The sequence below is a fragment of the Anolis sagrei genome, chromosome X (assembly GCF_037176765.1).
Source record: "Anolis sagrei isolate rAnoSag1 chromosome X, rAnoSag1.mat, whole genome shotgun sequence".
Lineage (NCBI taxonomy): Eukaryota > Metazoa > Chordata > Lepidosauria > Squamata > Dactyloidae > Anolis > Anolis sagrei.
Genome location: NC_090034.1, coordinates 29,971,739 through 29,992,576, shown reverse-complemented (window position 1 = coordinate 29,992,576; position 20,838 = coordinate 29,971,739). Strand labels below are relative to the sequence as shown.

The window sequence follows — 20,838 nt, the reverse complement described above, 5'->3', positions numbered from 1 at the left end:
AATCCCATTGGCACTAGTCACAATGTCGAATAATATGATGTCTTGACTTTAAAACATCCTCCAATCTTTCCCCAACCTCAGGGCCACAAGGGCTGTTGGGTTGCAGTTCCCATTATCCCCAGTTTGAATGGCAATTAATAAAAAGTGATGGGTGCTGTCATTCAATAACATCTGGAGACCTCAATGGGGTAGAAATTAAACAGCACTAACCACTATATAAAAATATAAAACCAATCAATCTCCCCCCACCCCCCACCCCACCAGTATTCAAATTTGGGCATATTGGGTATTTGTGCCAAATTTGGTTCAGTGAATGAAAATACATCCTGCATATCAGATACTTACATTACAATTCATAACAGTAGCAAAATTACAGTTATGACGTAGCAACAAAAATAATTTTATGGTTGGGGGTCACAGCAACAAGAGGAACTGGATTAAGGGGTTGCGGCATTAGGAAGGTTAAGAAACACTTCCCTGAACAGTTCGGGCCCAGACTATTAGAATAACTGTATCTCTGTGTACAAACCAGCTCAAGCGCTGTGGTCAGCAGAGGAGGGCCTCCTCTCGGTCCCACCCCCATCCCAAGTGCAGCCGGTGGGAACAAGAGAGAGGGCCTTCTCTGTGAGCACTCCCCAGGTCTGGAACTCCCTCCCTAAAGAATTAAAAATGGCCCCCTCTCTCCTCTCCTTTAAAAACTCTTTAAAACATATCTATGCACTTTTGCTTATGGAGAGCAGGAGGAGGACTAATTACATCTTTTTTTTGCTGAACATCTACCTTCACTAACCTGCTGTATACCATCTTATCGCTGATAATTTTAGTCAAATTTTAAGAGTTTTAAAGATTTAATAGGTTAATACTGTGAATGTATAATGTCTTGTGTTGTTTATTTTAGATGTTTCTGATTTGTTATTTGTACCTTCGCCATTGAATGTTGGCCAATGTGTTTTACTTTGCTGTAAGCCACCCTGGGTCCCCTTGGGGAGATAGGGCAAGCTATAAATAAAGCATTATATTATATTATATTATAATTACCACTGAATGTATAAAGATAATCAAACATGCAATGAAGCTACAGTACAGGGGGAGCAAACTGGCAATTTGAAAAACGCTGGCCTGAATTATGTTGCTAAACCTAACTGGAACATACCTATTGAATTGATGAGATTCATTTATGTGTTAGCTTATCATTTTAGAACTGAACATTAAGCAAAACTAATCATGGGAAAATAATCCTACAACAGTTGTAACTTAAATGCAGTAGTACTGGATGGATGTTATGAAAAACTCTAATTATTTGTAAGTATACATTCCAAAAAGAATGGAACTCAGGGATCCTCTGAGATGGGAAAATACGTAGAATTGGATTACATTAGAAAAAAACAGAATTATGATTTTTTTTTAAAGAGAAGGCAGAGTTAGTATACAAATGGGAATTAACATTTCCCTTTGGTTTCTTTAACATCATGTTATAGGTGTGGCGTTTAGTGTTTCAATATATCTGACTTTAACCTTTCATCTTCTGTTAGTTGTGCAAACATGTCTGCTTGTTATTCCCCCTTTTGTGGGTTTTTTTTAATGTTATGGCAAAAGCTTTAAAAAATTCACAAAAATCAGTGGATTGGTGAAACATTCTGAAACTTGGCTGACTTGCAGTCATAAATGTGGTAGACAAGTAAGGCGAGTTTTGTGCTGATTGGCCTAAAAATGACAAACAAAACTCTAAATTTCCCTATGGGTGCCATTGGATTGGATCGTACTGTTTCTGCGCAGTTTCAATGTTGCTTCATGTTGTCTAAAATTTATATGTGAAATAGTAATACAAAAAAGAAAAGGGGGGAAAAGGACAATGTGAGCCCCAGTGGAAAAGAGTCCTACACATTCAAAGCCGTGAACTCCATCACCTTCAGTGAAATCCACCCGCCGCCGCAGGTAATCCAGGTAGGCCTGCCAGATTTCCACGTAGTCCGTTGCCTGGATGAAGCCAGCATTGAGTGCTTTCTCAAAGGTTTCTAAGAAAGACAAAGAACAGGAGGGCTTCAGGAGCAGCCACCTTCACCCTGCCTTGCACGGAGAGTGATGAAGGGAACAAGGACCTGATGGAATTTATAAATAAACAGTAATAGTATGAAGAATAGGTTTGATTAAATAAATAGTCTCAAGTCTTTTTCACATAGAAGAAATCAATAGAAGAGTTTAGAAGAGATCAATAAAAGGGTTTGCGTTGAGAAACATACAGGAAAAAGGCTCACATAAGCAGAACAAAGCAAACACCACCAAATGAAAGCAATAAACAACCCATAGCCCTCCTTAGTTATGCAAAAGGAATCAATTGAAGGTCTGCCAGAGAACTCACACAGGCAAAGCTATAAACCCTAGAAGAAAGTCTTAAATGTAAGAAAGATCAAAACAGAAATGGTATTTTGATTTTGATTGATTGAACAAAATGAGAGCTTCAAACATGACCCAGGAAGTCGAAATGGTGTTTGATATATTGAATGATTGTAATCGGGAAATTGTGGGGAAATTGCTTACTTGAACTATTTTGATTAAACAACTGATCAAGTACCATATGTACAGGATGAATGGGAATAGAGACAGGATAAAAAGGAAAAGGGGCATGGGAAAGGAGGATGTTTGGAGGTGTGAGATGTACTTGCAAAACCTATAAGAACCTCATGAGAGGTTTCATTCGTGTGGCGCTTCCTTTCTTCATGCTACTACACGCAGGTCTCTTATTTGCAAATAAAGTCTGGGTATCTCTATCTCCTTGCCTTTCAGCGCCTTGGTGGGAAACCATCCTGGGAGGCTTACGGGTTTGCTTTCTTAAAGGGGGAACTCAACTAGGCCTCAAAAGTAAGACAAGGAGACATGGGGTTCGCATCTGACCTTTCCTTGGCCCTTCGAGGGCATCTTACCTGAAACACGTGCATGCTCTGTGTGATGCCTTTCCAGGGCCAGCAGGTACTGGTTCCACAGCTTGACGGTCCAAGGGCAGTTCCGTACGGCTCGCTCGTGCGCTGAGAGCACCAGGTCTTTCACTTTGAGCTGCCGGTCCTGGAAGATGAAGCACACATAGCAAAGTTTTGTCGGTGGAATGCTGGTACGTGACTTAATAGTTTTCCATTCACAAGCTCCCTTAAACACTGCACACTGGACAAACAAACATCACAGCAACAAGCAAAGATAGCAGAGTCTAGAAAACTACTATAAACCAATATGGCAAGATTGATAGTTGCAAAGAATTGGAAAATTAAAAGGGAAATTCATTTAGAAAAATGGTATAGAGAAATTTGGAATAAACCAATCAATGACAAACTGACTTGTGACATTAAAATTAAAAAGGGTATTAGGGGGGAAAGATTTTGGGACATATGGAGTAAATTTATTGAATATATATTCATTGAAGGAAAGGAGAACAAATCTGCAATAGAAACAATGAAATTTTGGGAAAATTTAATAAGACGAGTTAGATTAGGTGAAGGTGACACAAAAAAAATAATAAGGGGGATATGGGAATAACAATAAAATAGAATAGGTCGGAAGCCACCCAGGTACGGGCTGTGGGTGCAGTGTTGAGGAGAGGAGCAGCGAGTTGGTACATCCAACTCCACGCAAGACATGACCCGCGCCTGGGATCGGTGAGGAGGTTTCTAGCCGCCCTGGAAACGCGCTTCCGAGACCCACTCGAGCGAGTCAGGGCGAGAGACAAACTAAAAATCGTATCTCAAGACCAGAGATCAGTATCAGAATATGCCGAGGAATTCCAATGTCTGGCCGAAAAGGCCCCTGAATGGTCCGAAATTACGAAAAGGGAACTTTTTAAGGGAGGCCTGAGGAAAGAAATACTTCGTGGGCCTTACATCGTGACGACCCGGAGACGCTCCAGGGATGGATACAGCTGGCAGGAAGCATAGAGACGACGCTAACCCAAGTCCGACGACATCGGAGATCGGCGCTACAGCACACTTGCCAGAAGGAGGAAGGCAGGAAGCCAGAGAAAGGACCAGCCAGGAGAGGAGGACAGCCGAAGGGGGGCGCCAAGGAGAAACAGAGCGGATGCTTTGTCTGCGGACGCTTAGGCCACAGAGCGGTCAAGTGCTGGCAGCGGAAAGGAGGGGGAACCCCCCAGGCCTAGGCAAAGCCTGCCGCTGGAAAGCGAACGGAAGAAGATATCTGCCTCGGGGGGGTTGGTGAGTCATGACCAAGGAATGCCGGTATTCCCCATAAAGCTGGAGGGGGATGACAAATGGACTAACTGTAGGGCATTTATAGACTGTGGGTGCTCCAGAAATATAATCTCTCCTGAGCTAGCAGATGAACTAGGGTGCAAGAAAGTAACCCTACAATCCCCCATAGCCTTCTCCCAGTTAGATGGATCAGTAGCATCAGGGGCCCTAGCGAAGTTTGGAGTGGAGGATATAAAGTGCAAAATAGCCCACTGGGAAGGGGAAATAACATTTGTAATATCCCAGATGGCTATGTTTAATGTAATCATAGGAATGCCATGGCTGAAACAAGTAAATCCCCAAATCAATTGGAGATAGAAGTATGCACTTCCAAGGGACCCCAAGAGAGGAATGCAGTCAAGGGGAGGAAGACGGAAGTAAACTAGTGGAATTGGCCAGGGACCTTCCTCCGGAATATCGTGACTTTGCAAATGTATTTGACAAAAAGGAGGCAGACAATTCCTTCCCCCCCCCCCCCCCCCAGAGGAGAGTAGAAGTAGGAATTGAGTTGAATAAAGATACTGGGCTCCCAAAAGGAAAACTGTACCCAATGTCAGCGAAAGAGAAGGAGGAGCTGAGGAAATACATAGACAAAACCTTAGCCCAAGACTTCATAGAACCATCAGAATCCCCTCTGGGAGCCCCAGTGTTATTCAGGTGCAAGAAGGATGGGTCGCTAAGGCTGTGTGTGGACTATAGGGAGCTGAATGCCATCAGTACCGCTACTAGATATCCACTACCACTAACAAAAGACTTACTTTCCCAATTGTCGGAGGGGAAAATATTTACAAAGCTTGATTTGGTCAAAGCCTACCATAAGATTCGGATAAAACCAGAGGATAGGTGGAAGATGACTTTTTCTTGTGCTCTAGGACTATTCAACTACCAGGTGCTCCCTTACGGACTAAAAGGAGGGGGAGGGGCATTTATGCAGATGATAAATGAGGTACTGCACTACTGTACAGGGGGGTCTATGTCTTTATTGATGATATTATTTTTAGTAGAAGTGAAGCTGAGCATATAAGTTTAGTGAGGGAAGTGCTCCAGAGACCAAGAGAAGCAAAGCTATATGCCAAGCTTCCCAAATGCGAGTTTAATAAGAAGCAGATAGACTTTCTGGGGTACAGAATTTCACACAAGGGCATCGCTATGGATCCTGTGAAAGTAGAGGATGTGAAAGGATGGGAACCCCCAAAGACAAGTAGACAACTACAATCCTTTCTAGGATTTGCAAACTTTTATAGAACATTCATAAAGGACTTTTCCCAGCTTACACTGCCCCTCACAGAGTTATTGAAAACTAAAGGGAGGGGGGAGACCGCCAAGGTAAAATCTCCGGGAGCGAGGCTGGCTTGGTCGGCGAAATGCCAGGAGGCTTTTGAGAGGTTGAAAGGTAGATTCACAGAGGAACCTGTGCTGATCCACCCAGACACAAACAAGCAGTTAATAATTCATTGCAATGATTCGGATAGTGCATATGGGGCGGTGTTGATGCAAAAAGAATTGGAGGGCAACTTGAGGCCATGTGGGTTCTTATCAAGGAAGTTTAATGAGACAGAAAGTAATTGGCCAATATGGGAAAAAGAAGCATTAGCCATATTGAAAGCATTGGAAAACTGGAGACATTTGTTAGAAGGGAGCAGCATCCCTTTTGAAGTGTGGACTGACCATAAAATTTGCAGTATATTACCTCGCCCCGAAAGTTGTCGGTCAATATTTCAGCAGATTCGATTTTAAGCTCAGATTCTTTAAAGGGAAGGAAAATGTGTTGGCAGACGCATTATCCCAGATGCTGCAACACGAAGGGGAGCAGCAAGGGGAGCAGCAAGAGCCAAGTGGAAGCCTCTTCTCAGAACAGCAATGGGCTCTAGCAATACAAACCCGGGCACAAACAGGGCGGAGTCAAAAGTTCACGGGAATAGCAGCCGGAGGTGAAGGGTGGGAGGAAGAGCTCAAACGAACATACCAGGGGGACATTTGGCTAGAGGGAAATAAGGAAAAGGTGAAGTGAAAGGACGGACTGGTATTTGTAAACAGGAAATTGTACATACCCAGGAGTCCACGGAAGAAAATGATGATACGCTGTCATGATAATAAAGGTGCAGGGCATTTGGGGCTCACAAAAACAATAAAACAGTTGGCGAGGCAGTGTTGGTGGCCAGGAATGAGAAGGGATACGAAGTCATACATAACTCAATGTGACCTATGCGCCATAAACAAAATCGCTACAGGGAAGCCCATGGGGTTGTTGCAAAAGGTAGCAGAACCCTCGAGACCATGGAGCTCTATCGCAATGGACTTTGTGGGCGAACCACCCTCCAGCAGAGGGCAACGCTACATTTGGACAGTCCTGGACTTGTTTTCCAAGCAGGCACATTTTATTGCGCTGCCCAAACTCCCATCAGCAGAAAAGCTAGCGGAACTGTTCATAAAACACATATATTGATTTACATGGGTGTCCAGATCAAGTTATTAGCGATAGAGGAGTTCAGTTCACTGCCAGGTTTTGGGAAAGATTCATGCAGTTGTTAGGGGCAGAAAGGAGTTTGAGTTCTGCTTTTCATCCCATGACCAATGGGGGGGGGGGGGGTCGAACGTACACAGCAGACATTGGGGCACTTCCTGAGGACATACTCAAATTATTGGCAAAATGACTGGGCAGAGCTCCTACCATTTGCAGAGATGGCATTCAATGGAGCCCCACATTCAGCAACATGGAGGTCCCCGTTTGAAATAATTTATGGTCAGGAGGTAGCTCCCTTGCCGCGGCTGCCAGAGTGGAAGGAGGAGGAATTCCCATGTAGTAAAAAATAGCCGGATACAATCAGGTCAGGATGGAATGAAGTAGTAAAGGCATTGCAGGAAGCCCAAAAGAAATACAAATTGTTTGCTGACCGTAAGCGTAGAGAGGGGGAGAACCTTAAAAGAAGGGGATCTTGTTTGGCTTTGTACGAGGAATCTCAAATTAGGTTTCCCATCGAGAAAATTATCCCCACGTTATATAGGACCTTTCAAAATTTCCAACCAGATCAATGAGGTTACATACAAATTATGGTTGCCGAAGGATTTGGGTAAAGTACACCCTGTGTTCCACTGTAGCTTGCTAAAAAAATATCAGGGATCTCTGGATAAAGAAGGATTGTAGATATGATTGATGTTTCTTTTCCAGGGAGAAGAGGAGGAGGACGTCATGTCAGGATCCAGTTTCCAGGCCCTCAGTTTTTTGGCGCTGAAAACTAGGGTCCTGACGTAGGACACTGATAAGAACTCTGCAGCTGTCAACCTTGGAAGACAACAGCTAATAGTTTGGCGGGAATGTTGCGTGGGGTTTTGACTTGGTGGGAAATATACTTTCAATTGAGGGGGTGTGTATATAAGGAGTAACCGGCAGTTGCCGGGCAATCTCGGCTTTTCACATGTCCATGTATCCAGTAGTAAAGATTCTCTTTGATACCAGAGTGCGTTCCTGTGTCTTCATTGGGAGCAACTACTGTGAGCTGACATCTCAGCGTCACCTAAGATCAAACACTAACATTTAGGAAACGCTGTGCGAACACCAAGCACAAAGTAGCTGCACGCAATAACATCCTATGGAGATTTCCTGATAGAACATGGGGTGTAGACCCAAAATTAATAAGAACATCAGCCCTGGCCTGGTCTGTCTCAACTGTTGAGTATGCCTGCCCTGTTTGGCACAAGTCTGCCCACGTGAAGCAGGTGAATATAGCACTGAATGAGATGTAGAATAATCACAGGATGTCTTAAACCTACACCTGTTGATAGACTCTATAAGCTAGCTGGCATTGCTCCTCCGATGTGCAACAGGAAATTGCTGCCAATTGCAACAGAAATAAGGTTGAACCCTGTGAAAGCCACCCACTGCATGGCTATCAGCCTCCGCCCAGTTGATTCAAATCAAGGAAAAGCTTCATGAGAACCACCACTCCTCTAAATATTCCTCTACCAACAGCAAGAATATCCCTGTGGGCAGAAAAATCAAGCAGTTCCATCTGGATGCCCCCCCCCCCCCCACAATGGTTTTCCTCCAGGGACAAACCAAGAATGGGCAACGTGGAAGTCCCTGAACAGACTCAGAAGTGGAGTGGGTAGATCAAAAGGCAACCTGGCAAAATGGCACCACCTAGAAGGATCCTCCACCTTGTGTGACTGTGGAGAAGAACAACTCTGCACCTGTATGCTTGCCCACAATACCCTGCCTCAAGCACAGAGGAAGAACTGTTACAAGCTACAGACAATGCAGTCGCTGTTGCCCGTTTTTGGTCAAAAACTATTTAGCTGCCTGTGATCCCTTTATTTTATCAGTTTAAAACGTATTTATTTATGCAATGCTTTTGACACTAAATGAATAAATAATAATAATAATAATAATAATAATAATAATAATAATGAAGAGATCATACAAAGAGAAAAAGACTGAGCATTTCACTCTCCTTATATAGCCACCTGGTGACTTGTCATCATTAAGGTACAAACAAATGATACAACCTCCAGTCATATATCTCACATCCATTTCTGAAATCCTCTCAGTCATTCCTCAAGTGTTTGTCACATGTCCATCAAAACAGTATTTTACACATGGATTAAATGCCAAAACAATTCCATCCAACACATTTCACCCACCAAGTCACTCAATACTGTATATTTGAATCTGCAGCAGAAGGGAAGAATGCCAGCTACATGATGTCAAAGTTGCCCGCTCCTTACCAGATACTGAGTGTAGCGAGCCCACAAGTCCGGCACAAGACAGTTCTCAGCCAAGGCCCGTTCATATATGAGCTGGATGCGAGCTGGATCCCCGACCTTGGTTTCAAAGTCAATATAAGCCTGGTATTCGGCCAGCTTGGGTGCTTCAGCTGTGAGCTAGGAGGAAAGCAGCAGGATGGAAAATGTCGCCAAAAGGGCATTGAGGAACAGATGAAGAGACAAAGAGAACATCCTTTCCACACTATGCAGAACATGTGCTTTGACTATGGACCTGGGCAGTAATGGAAGACACCCCCGAGCAACCCATTAGGAATTATCTGGCATAGGACAGGGTAAATTGTGGTAAAAGCTACCCGTGTTTTGTTGCACAATAGTCACCACCAGATAATAGTAGCACTCCCAGGGTTTTGTTTGTTTGGGTTTTTTTTGGGGGGGGGGGGTGGAATGAGCATTTTTGTTTTTCTCACATAATAGTTGCCTCACATAAGTTGGCCATACACACTTTTTGTCTTTGTACTTGTGAATTTATAATTTTTACTAAAAGTATACTGTATGTTGTGTTTATATTATCTGTTTTGATAAGGCCAATTGGCTAATCAATAAAATTGTTTCATCTTCCTCACATAATAGTCGCAAAACCGTTTAGGTCGGATCCCCCCTTCCTTCTTTCTCCAAAGGCAGGGCAGTTTTAAAAACTATGAAATGGAGGGCTCTGGAGCTCCTCTCTTCCATCTTTCCTCCAAGGCCTTATGGCAGTTTAAACACCCTGAAATGGCGATCTCAGATCTTCCCTCCATCCTCCAAAGAGCTCCATGTCAGTGTTTTTAAACTGTCTTGCCTTTGGAGAAAGAAGGAAGAGAGGATGAGGGAATCTTCCCTCCCCTTTTCTCGGAGGCATGGCAGATTAAAAACAAACAAATGGAAGTGGAGCTGTTTGAGGCTAGATCATCCCTCCTCCTGTCTCAGAGATAAGACAGTTTATTATTAGTTGTTGTTTGTTTGTTTGTTTTTAAAAAAACAGAAACCAGAGAATTATGCAGATAATTTTTTACATCACATAATAACCCCCCTCCCTTTTTTTTTTTTTTTGGTATACAAAAGGATGCAGTGCGACTATTCTGCAATGAAATACAGCATTTGAAAAGAAAACAGTCTATGTTGGAATGTGAGGGACTCTTCTTCAACAGAGGTTTCTAAACATTGCCCCTTTGGCAAAAGAAACCTACACAATGCGGGAGGAGTTGGGCTAGATGCCCCTCGGTATCCCGTTCTAGTTAACAGATGTATGATTCCATGTGCATCTCCGAACTTCCTTGGTTATTTCCTATGATGGTTACAGTTGAAAAGAGTCCAACAAAATCTGAAGGGGGAGTCAAACTCCGGAACCTGAGCAGCTCTTCTCCCTTAAGCTGAACTCCACTGACCCATGGCTCCCACTATTTTCTACCACAGATTGGTGGAGAAACAAAGTATCCTCATATGATTCTGCACAGCGGTAACTTACCAGGGCCTCTTCGTAGGGTTTATATTTTTCCATCTGCTGCAAGGCCTTGCGGTAGTTTTTGACCACGGCTTCTGGGACGGGTTCATCAGACCACTCCTCGTACTCCGCAAAGGTGGTTTCCATATCTGAATGTGGAAAGGAAAGGCGATTTTAGACAGTCAGATCAAACTATTATAAATTAATATGGAAATGGCATCTACCACCAGTAAAAATGGCTAACATTAACTAAAATCATTTGAAAAATTGTCAGAGGCGATGTCAAGAAGAGAGGAAATATATACATATGTGGTGGCAATGTAAATATGTAAGTCATTTTGGGGGGAAAGTATTGAGAGAAATAGAAGGTATCATGAAGATAAAATAATTCCTAGTGTAGCTTTATTATCCCTTTATAACACTAAACAATTGAAAGAAGAAGAAAAAGATGCAAGAGCCAACGTGTTAACAGTAGCAACACTACTATGGGAGATGGTGGTGGGGTATTAAAATTTGTTTTATTATTTATTATTATTATAGCAAGAAATTGGAAAACGGAAATAAATGTACTAATTGAAGAGTGGTATAAGAAGTTATGGAAATTGGCAATAAATTGTAAGTTGCAATGCAATTTAAAAGTTAAAAAAGGAATATGGAAAAATGATTCTGACAAAGTTTGAGGAAAATTTATAGGAAAATTACCTCCACAAGAGGAAAAGAAATTTGGGAAAGAGGAGACAAAAAGAAATGGCTCAAGGGGGAGAGGGGGGCACTAAGGTGAATGATAGAATAGAAACAAGAGTGGAATGTATAGTAGATATTAAAGGAAATTATATGACTACTGTATGATAAATGTATTACAATTGTACTGGCAAATTTTATATCTGTCTATCTATGAACATAATGGAAGTGAAAATACCTATGTGTGTATGTGTCTGGGGTATCCACTTACAGAGACAGGCCCCTGCCTCCACAAACAGCTATAGCTCCCACTAGTCAGGAGACACCAAAGGCCCTCCCCCCAATGACATTGCAGGTTATAGTGAGCACCATGAACATGTACAAGCCAATGTCCTCCACAAACACCACACTGCCCACCACCCAAGTGAAGGCTTTCATTCTGGGACCATTTCATCCTAAATTGCATGTGTTTCCTCCACCACAGGCATTCCAGTGTTTCTGATTCTTTTCACTGGTATGGAATTTGCATAATCCCGCCCATTGCCTCTTCCGTAACCCTTTCCTATTCTTTTCTATGGCACACAGCAAATTGCGCGGCAACTGAACATACTAGAAAGGTTTGAGGAGAATTCACCATGATTTATAGGAGGTGTAGCTACTGGGGTGTATAGTTCACCAGCAAACACTGAACCCCACCGATGATGCATCTAGAGTAAACTTGCCCCACATGATAAACTTTAAGCACTGATAGAGTTTCTGGGGGTGAACCTGGCATGATATGAGTAGCAGTTCACCCACAACCTTATGTATTTTGTACAATTAAAAAACTGAGTTTTTCAAATAACCCAGACAATGTAGGGTACCCAAGCTAGTTAAAATAATAAAATACTTTTTTTTTTTTTTACAAAAGATCGGTGGGAGCAACTGCTTCACTGGGGTTCAGATGCCACACACCCTTTGGCAAGCAGCCCCAAAAGCCCACTGATTTTTACCCATTAAAGGGATTCCCAGCTGGCGCCGAAAGAGAGTGTGGATCTTCTCAAGCTGCACGGAGAGGACCTGCTGCTTCTCAGGGGACAGAACCTCACCGGCAGGAGGCTATGGAGAGAGAAACAAAAGGTGTCGAGACCCAGGAGACTCTAATTGGAAACTGCCATTCCAAATAGTAACTATTCTATTCATGAGCCAGGGCTCTACCTGCAAGGTGTCCAAGATAGCGTTCTCAAACTCCCGGTAGGCCTCCCAAATAGCAGTCCCTTTGGTCACGTGGAGGCCGACAGCCATCAGCGCCCTCTCAAAGATGGAGCGGACCTTCTCAATGCCTCCCTCCTGGCCGATGCCACCAATGGAGTACTGGGCAAACTCCAGCCAGACTTCAGGACCTGAAAGGAAGCAGCAATGGCTGGGAATGTTCAAAAGTTTCCTTCTGGGAAAGTATAACAAAAATGATGGAAAGAATATTTAAAACACCTATACAAGACATCATACTACTGGGAATGTTAGGAAACACAAAAATTAACAGAAAAGAGCAAGAACTGTTTAAAACTAAGATTCAAGCAGGAATAGTAGCAATCGCATGGAGGTGGAAAGAGGAAAAAAGTGGATGTTGGTAAACTGGAACAATTACCTATATGAACAGGTTCAATTCCAAATTATGACAAGTGTCACGAAGGAGGAGACGCAAGAGGATAAAAAGAGGAAATCAAAAACAAATAGATGACATATATAGAATGGGTAAAAAAGGATCAAGCCAATACAAATATTATAAAAAATCAAAAAACTGCACATGACAAAAAAAGAACAAGATAGAGAAAAATCCAAGGCGGAAAATTACAGACAGGAAGAAGAAAAAAAGGAAGTTTGATTTCATGTGTGGGTGATTTTTAGGCATGTACAAAAAATTCAGAAGTGTTGGAAATCCTATGTTTTGTAAGTCGAAAGCCATATCCGAAGCAATTACATGGTCCACACCAAATATTTTAGAATCGTAACTTACCCCATACTTTTTTATTTTAGTTTTGTAAATCTCAGAAAGCTCCCAAAGTCAGTTTCAAATTCGGTGCAAGAAAGCAAGGCCATTAAGCCAAAAAAGGTAGCTGCCTGCCTGCCTGGAATTAATTGAGTATTGGCATTAGGAGCCATGAAAAGAGAGAGCAGTGCATGTTGGGACAGCACAGAACTCTGGTAAAATGTAGTTTGTGAAGGAAGGAGCCCTATGCCAAAGAATTCAAAACGCCCTGCCTTAAACTACATTTCCCAGTATGCATCAATATCAGAAAGCCCCAAATAGAAGAGGCGATCAGTCTTTAGCCAGCCAGAGTTCAAATACATTTGTTAATATTCTACACTGTGATTTATGTTCCTGGGTTATAAATGGCATTTCCTAATTGGCTCTGTCATAAAAACATGGCGAAAGTTTATTACACTGCAAAAACGTTGTCTTTGCGCAAGGGACTTCATCTCATAGCACATTTTGCTTTGTTGAGTCTCCACCAATTTAAAAAGTTTCTGCCACAAAAACAAAGTTTCTGTAGTAGAACATCTACTTTCAAAGTAAGGACTACACCATTAAACAGGAAATAACACTTTGAAACTAGAAACAGATTTTCTTTATTATTAAAAATACATTGTTTATAAAAACTTTGAAAATTTGCCAAAAATACATGGATAAGTGAAACGTGGATAAGTGATAAGTGAAATTTGGTGGGCAAAGAGGAGTAAATATGTTCTACCATTGTAGTAAGTTTCACCCCAATAGCTTTAAAAATGAGGGAGATAGGAGCGCCTGAAATTTCCTCAATTATAGTAATTTAATAATGTGCAATGGCTGTAACGCAATAGTAACGAAATTTCATTAGTCTCATTAAAGAATTTTTCACTAAGCATACTTTAGAAACATTTTAGAAATGAATAGCCAGCACCCCCCAGTTTTGTAATGACTTTTGAACCATTTTAAATGGATCACACATCCCTAGTGTTTACGTCAATCCGAGACTATAAAACCCATGATGCAGAAACAGTCAAACATGGCACTTCCTTGACAAAAAATGCAGGTAGTCTTTGGGGGAAATTCACCTTGATTTGGGGGCGCTGTAGTTCACCTACATCCAGAGAGCTCTGTGAACCCAAACACCAATGGATATGGACCAAACTTGGCACACATCCCTGATATGCCGAAATTTGATTACTGGAGGGATTTAGGGTGAAACTGACCTTCCTTTCTGGGAACTGTAGTTCACCCACAACCAGAAAAACTGTGAGCTCCACCAATTATGGACCTGGACCAAACGTGCCACAGAGTCCTCATGACTAGAGGAGTTTAAAGGGACTCACTCACCATCGTGGGAGTTGTAGTTTACTCTGCAGCCAGAGAGCACACTGAACCCTACCGATGATGCATCCAGAGCAAACTTGCCCAACATGACAAACTTTAAGTACTAATGGAGTTTTTCACGATTAACCTGGCATGGTGCCAGTTGCAGTTCACCCAGAGTCTTATGTATTTTGTACAATTAAAAAACTGACTTTTTCAAATAACCCAGGAAACGCCGGCTAGCCAAGTTAGTAACACTTTAAAACCACCCACAACTTTATACATTTTGTACAATTAAAAAAATGACTACTTCAAATAACCCGGGCAATGCTGGGGACCCAAGCTAGTAAATAAAGAAAAGGAAGTACCAACTGCTTTTAGGTTGTTTATATTGACCATTGGGGGGGGGGGGGCACATCTTGGTGGTTCTCTTAAAAGAAGGGCTGAAAAAGAAACTGCTTACAGATGTAGTCCTTCACTGCTCTCTCAAAGAGCTCATAGATCTTCTCCCGCTCAGAGTTTTCAGAAGCCATGCGAATCTCATCCTTCAGCCAGTCAAGCCAGAGCTCTGGAAAACACAGTTTGACTTCTGAGAATGATAGCATTACCAGAAACTAATTTGGAGAATGTGTTGCATTCTGTCATTTAAGTAATTTTCTAGACCAGGGGTCCTCAAACTAAGGCCCAGGGGCCGAATGCGGCCCTCCAAGGTCATTTACCCGGCCCTTGCTTAGGGTCAACCTGTCTGTAACGACTTGAAAGCACACAACAACAACAATCCTATCTCATCAGCCAAAAGCAGGTTCACACTTCCCATTGAAATACTAATAAATTTATATTTGTTAAAATTGTTCTTCATTTTAATTATTGTATTGTTTTAGGTGGTTTTTCACTACAAATCTATGTGCAGTGTGCATAGGAATTAATTGATGTTTTTTTCAAATTATAATCCAGCCCTCCAACAGTTTGAGGGACTGTGACCTGGCCCTCTGTTTAAAAGGTTTGTGGACCCCTGCTCTAGACCTTCAGAAAGGCTGAACTTCTGTTTCATTTTCACAGTTTTGACATCTAAAGCCTGGCCAAATGTAAAGAAATTAATGCAATGCCATTCTCATTTCTAACGCATCACCAGAAGAACAAAACATGTAGCACAACTGAGATCAACACAGACTGGATCTAAACTGCCATATAATCTAGTTTCTGAATCTAGGTGATCTGCTTTGAAAGGGATCATATGAGTCTACGCTGCCACACAATCCAGTTCAAAGCAGATCACCTGGATTCAGAAAGTGGATTATATGGCAGTATAGATCCAGCCTGTGTTGATCTCAATTGTGCTACATGTCTTGTAGTACAGTGTTGATTAAGTCACAGATTTTATTCCAAAGCCTACCTTCGGTGAGAGGGAAAAGTTCATTCATCTTCTGGCGGGCCCTGCGGAGCCGCACCAGCTCCCCTTCCTGATGCAACAGCTTGATCAGATCCAGGTGGCAATTGTAGTCAAAGGCATTGATCGAGAGCTGGAAGAAGGCAAAAGAGGGTTTGACTCATTCACTGCATTGATCGAGTTTAATGCGCCATCAAATCATATGTGCGCCTCACATTACAAAGACTGCAGCAATTTGGAGTTGCTAAAGCCTAATTAATATTATTAATTCTTCTTATTCTATTTATTTATAAATTATTATTACTACATTTATTTATACCCCACTTATAATATTATTCACATTGTTTATACATATTATTTATATCATATATTATTATTTACATATATTATTATATATTACTTATATATTATAATAATAATAACAATTACGACTACATCTTTATTTATATACTGCCCCATCTCCCCTAGAGGACTCCGGGCGGCTTACAGACAGAAACAGTGTAAAGCAAATACACTGGGGGAAATTCACCTTGATTTGAAGGAATTGCAGTTCACCTAGATTGAGAGAGCACTGTAAACCCAAACAATGATGGATCTAAAGCAAACTCAGCACACATACCTGTTATGCCGAGATTTGATTACTGGAGGGGTTTGGGGGGAACTGGCATTTCTTTCTAGGAGTTTTAGTTCACCTGCAACCAGAGAAACTGTCACCTCCACTGATGATGGACCTGGACCAAACTTGGCACACAGATCTTCCATGACTAACTCAACCTACTGGAGAGTTTTGAGGGAACTGACTCCCCATAATGGGAGTTGCAGTTTACCCTAAAGCCAAAGAGCACACTAAACCCCACCCGTGATGCATTTAGAGCAAACTTGCCCAACATAACAAACTTTAAGTACTGATTGAGCTTTTGGGGTTAACCTGGCATGATGAGAGTTGTAGTTTACCCACAACCTCATGAATTTTGTACAATTTTTCAAATAACCCGGGCAATGCCGGGGACCAAAGCCAGTTAAAGAAAAAACAATGACATTTAAAAACTGCAACAAAGAGAATGAGGCAATGGAAGTAGGATGAAATCCATGCCATGTGCTGTTGAAGGCTTTCATGGCTGGAATGACTGGATTGCTATGAGTTTTCCGGGCTGCCTGGCCATGTTTCAGAAGCATTCTCTCCTGACGTTTCGCCCACATCTATGGCAGGCATCCTCTTACGTTGTGAGGTCTGTTGAAAACTAGGCAAGTAGGGTTTATACAGGGTGCGACAGCATAACTTCCTTTTTTAAAATGCGTGCCATTCAGTCGGTTGAAGACGTAACGGAGCGCTAGTGGTCTCATTCAAGAGGCGGGAGTATAAAGTTTTGTCCTGACACAGTTCAGTCGCCATCCTGCGTTGGAACAGTGAGGAGCGTGCTTCTGCCGTTGAGGCCTACTTTTCGAGCGGATGTTCTGTGATCGCAACCCAGCGCGCCTTTCGGATTCGCTTTAATTTAGCCCCATTGGCCCCTGTCCCAGACGGAAATCAATTGTGACGTGGGTCACTACATTCAGACAAACTGCAAGTGCGACAAAACAAAGAACTGGAGTCCCTCGGCCCATTAGATCACCTGAGAACATTGAGGCAGTGAGAGCTTCAATGTTGCGATCACTACGGCGTTCTGCGCACAAACATGCGTCTGCCCTTGGACTTCCCGATCGTTCTGTGAGGAGAATTCTTCATGATGATCTTCATTTCCATCCTTACAAGATGGCGATTGTGCAGGAACTTTCTGAACATGACTTCAATTCTTGGAGGAACGCGTGTGAGGTTCTTCTCGAAGTCATTCCTGAGGACACTATTGGGGTTTTTTTAGTGATGAAGCCCATTTTCATTTGTGTGGATCCATCAACAAACAAAACATGCGCTACTGGGCTGACAACAATCCTCGAGAATTGCATCAAAAGCCTTTGCATTCACCTAAAATCACAGTGTGGTGTGCAATTTCCTCAGCTGGAATTATTGGTCCCTGGTTCTTTGAGGAAAATGAAATTGCAGTGACAGTTAATTCGGACTGGTATGTAAACATGTTACAGGAATTTTTTTCCTAAGGCTAGATGGGTTGGATTTAGGGGACATTTGGTTCCAACAAGACGGTGCAACTGAACACAATTCAAAAGCATCTATGGCTGTTTTGAGGGAACACTTCCCAGAGCGCCTCATCTCAATTAGGGGGGATTTGGAGGGGCTGGCCCGCTCTCCAGATTTGGCCCCTTGTGATTTTTTTTCTATGGAGTTTTTTGAAATCCCGTGTTTATGTGAACCCTCCAAGGACCCTACAAGATTTGAAGACCAACATCCAGGAAGAAATTGCCAACATAACGCCTGCTATGCTGGCAAGAGTCATGACAAATGCTAGAAATCAGTTTACTCAGTGTATGGAGAATGGGGGACATCACCTACCTAATTTGATCTTCAAAACTACGTAAAACAAAACTTTAGGTATGCACCTACATTATAAAAAAATTCTGATTCATACAATGGGTTTTATTAAGTTTTGAAAAAAGGAAGTTATGGTGCTTCACCCTGTATATCTGTGAAATAATGTCCAAGGTGGGAGAAAGAACTCTTGACTGTTTGAGGCAAGTGTGAATGTTGCCACTTGCCAGCTTGATTAGCATTGAATAGCAGTTTCAAATCCTGGCAGCTTCCTGCCTGGTTGGGAGGTGTTTGCTGACCCTGATTGCTTCCTTTCTGGATTTCCCCTGTTTATTAGAGTTGTTCTTTATTTACTGTCCTGATTTCAGAGTGTTTTAATACTTGTATCCTGATTTTGTTCATATTCATGGTTTCTTTCTTTCTGTTGAAATTGTTCACGTGCTTCTTGTGGATTTCAATGGCTTCTCTATGTAGTCTAACACAGAGATAGTGGAGGTATTGTGGGGTAAAAATGCAGTAAATAAAATAATATATATATACACACACAATGTATATAATTACATTATGTATTTATATACATTATGTATATATATATATATTATTTATAGATATTTATATACATATTATTATACTTACATTGGTGATAGTATGATAGCTGGGTCCAGAAGCTCCGAGCGTTACGCACATTCCGCAATGGCGGTTGTGAATAAGGGAAGGGGAGATCGGCACACTGAGGGTGGGACTATACTTCGTAGTTACATTTGGTGGAAGGATAGAATGGAGGGGAAGGTTAGGATAAGGTAAGGGTTAGGAATAGGGTTTGGGGTCAGGTAAGGATTAGGATTAGGGTTAAGGTAAGGTTTAGGGTTTGGGTTAGGGTAAGGTTTAGGGTTCGAGTAAATAAATAAATAAATAAATACCATTAAAGAACTCTTACATGCCTTCTATAATATTTGTGTTCCGTTTTGCGTTGCGCAAACAGCGCTCCCGAAGGAGCAAAGCGGAAACAGTGTAACACTCTGAGCTTCCAGACCCAGCCTTCATACTATTCCCCTTACATTTATATTATATAGATAACATGTATAATTATATTATTTTTATATTATTTTATATATTATATTAATATTGTAAAATATAAGGCTATTAAGGTTATCCATTAAATGTATATATTATTTATATATGATTATTAGTTATATTTTAATATCATTATTCATACTATTATATCTCTGATCTCTAGATTGAGGCATATTTTTTTAAAAAACCATGACATTGAAAACCTGCATCAAACAGAAGGAGGCATTGGAAGTTGGATGCAATGCAAGCCATGCTTCCTCAGGGGGCGTGGTCTCCCATCGCGAAGCCCCGCCCCGCGCGAAGCCCCGCTCCGGGGCCCTCACCTGCTCTTCCAAGCGCTGAATTTCAGCCTGGTTCTCCTTTTCCTCGTCGGCCTCCGAGGAGTCTTCGGACTCCAGTTCCTCGTCCCCTTCCGAGCCTCCTGCGGCCCACAACGACGCCTCAGCTTCGCCGCCGTCCGCCATCTTTCTCCGCCGTTAAGCCCTTTCAGCTGTCTAATCCACTGCCTGACGGGAAATGACGCGACTGTTTTGGCCGCCTGCATCTTTCCAGCAAGCGGTCCGTTAGACGCCTCTGCTTGGGGGCTTGAAGGAAGGTCAAACTATGTCCTTTCCGGAAGCACGGCTTAGGATGCCGGGGCGGCCATCAAGAGTGTGTCAGTTTCCTTGTCCTTCAATGGCAGCCTATGCTTGCTGGCCCTTGAAAGAAGCATAGTAACAATAAAAATATGCCAATATTAATCAAATAAGAAGAAGAATTCTTCCAACTCTCAACAAGGATGGGATCGATTTTAATCTTTCCATGTTGCGGATTTTAAATTGTACTTTAATGTGATTTTATTATTAATATCATTCCAATAATAATAATAATAATATGACGTGTGATCCAATATATCAGCCAGCAGAGTGATCTTGTCTGCTGTGGACTCATCTTGTTATGTTTCAAAGATCGATGCTTTTGAGCTGTGGTGTTGGAGGAAAGTGCTGAGAGTGCCTTGGACTGCGAGAAGATCCAACCAGTCCATCCTCCAGGAAATAAAGCCCAACTGCTCACTGGAGGGAAAGATACTAGAGACAAAGTTGAAGTACTTTGGTCACATCATGAGGAGACAGGAAAGCCTAGAGAAGACAATTATGCTGGGGAAAGTGGAAGGCAAAAGGAAGAGGGGCCGACCAAGGGCAAGATGGATGGATGGCATCCTTGAAGTGACTGGACTGACCTTAAGGGAGCTGGGGGTGGTAACGGCCGACAGGGAGCTCTGGCGTAGGCTGGTCCATGAGGTCACGAAGAGTCGGAGACGACTGAACGAATGAACATTAGTATTATCATTATTGGAATATTAATATTTATTATCACATTAAAGATTCTTAATTGTAATTTAATGTGATATTATTATTAATAATGCAATAATAATAATAGTACAATAATATTGGAATAATACTGTTATTATTATTGGAATATTATTATTAATATATTATTCAAATTAATATTACTAATAATATTAATAATGATAATTCCATTAAT

The 20,838-nt window shown here is 41.9% G+C and overlaps 1 protein-coding gene across 1 annotated transcript in view; it reads right to left on the bottom strand.

The window, feature by feature from the left end:
• SART3 (spliceosome associated factor 3, U4/U6 recycling protein) overlaps window positions 1-19,824 on the bottom strand; it is a 33,545-nt gene extending 13,721 nt beyond the window's left edge. Inside the window, exons 1-9 of the mRNA XM_060786102.2 lie at window positions 19,638-19,824; window positions 15,825-15,951; window positions 14,895-14,999; window positions 12,316-12,500; window positions 12,111-12,216; window positions 10,462-10,586; window positions 8,958-9,113; window positions 2,922-3,060; window positions 1,908-2,015 (exon numbers count right to left, since the gene is read on the bottom strand). Of these exons, the coding sequence (XP_060642085.2) occupies window positions 1,908-2,015; window positions 2,922-3,060; window positions 8,958-9,113; window positions 10,462-10,586; window positions 12,111-12,216; window positions 12,316-12,500; window positions 14,895-14,999; window positions 15,825-15,951; window positions 19,638-19,778 (1,192 nt within the window). The 5' untranslated portion in view covers window positions 19,779-19,824. The remainder of the gene's footprint in view (window positions 1-1,907; window positions 2,016-2,921; window positions 3,061-8,957; window positions 9,114-10,461; window positions 10,587-12,110; window positions 12,217-12,315; window positions 12,501-14,894; window positions 15,000-15,824; window positions 15,952-19,637) is intronic.
• Between the last annotated feature and the right edge of the window lie 1,014 nt (window positions 19,825-20,838).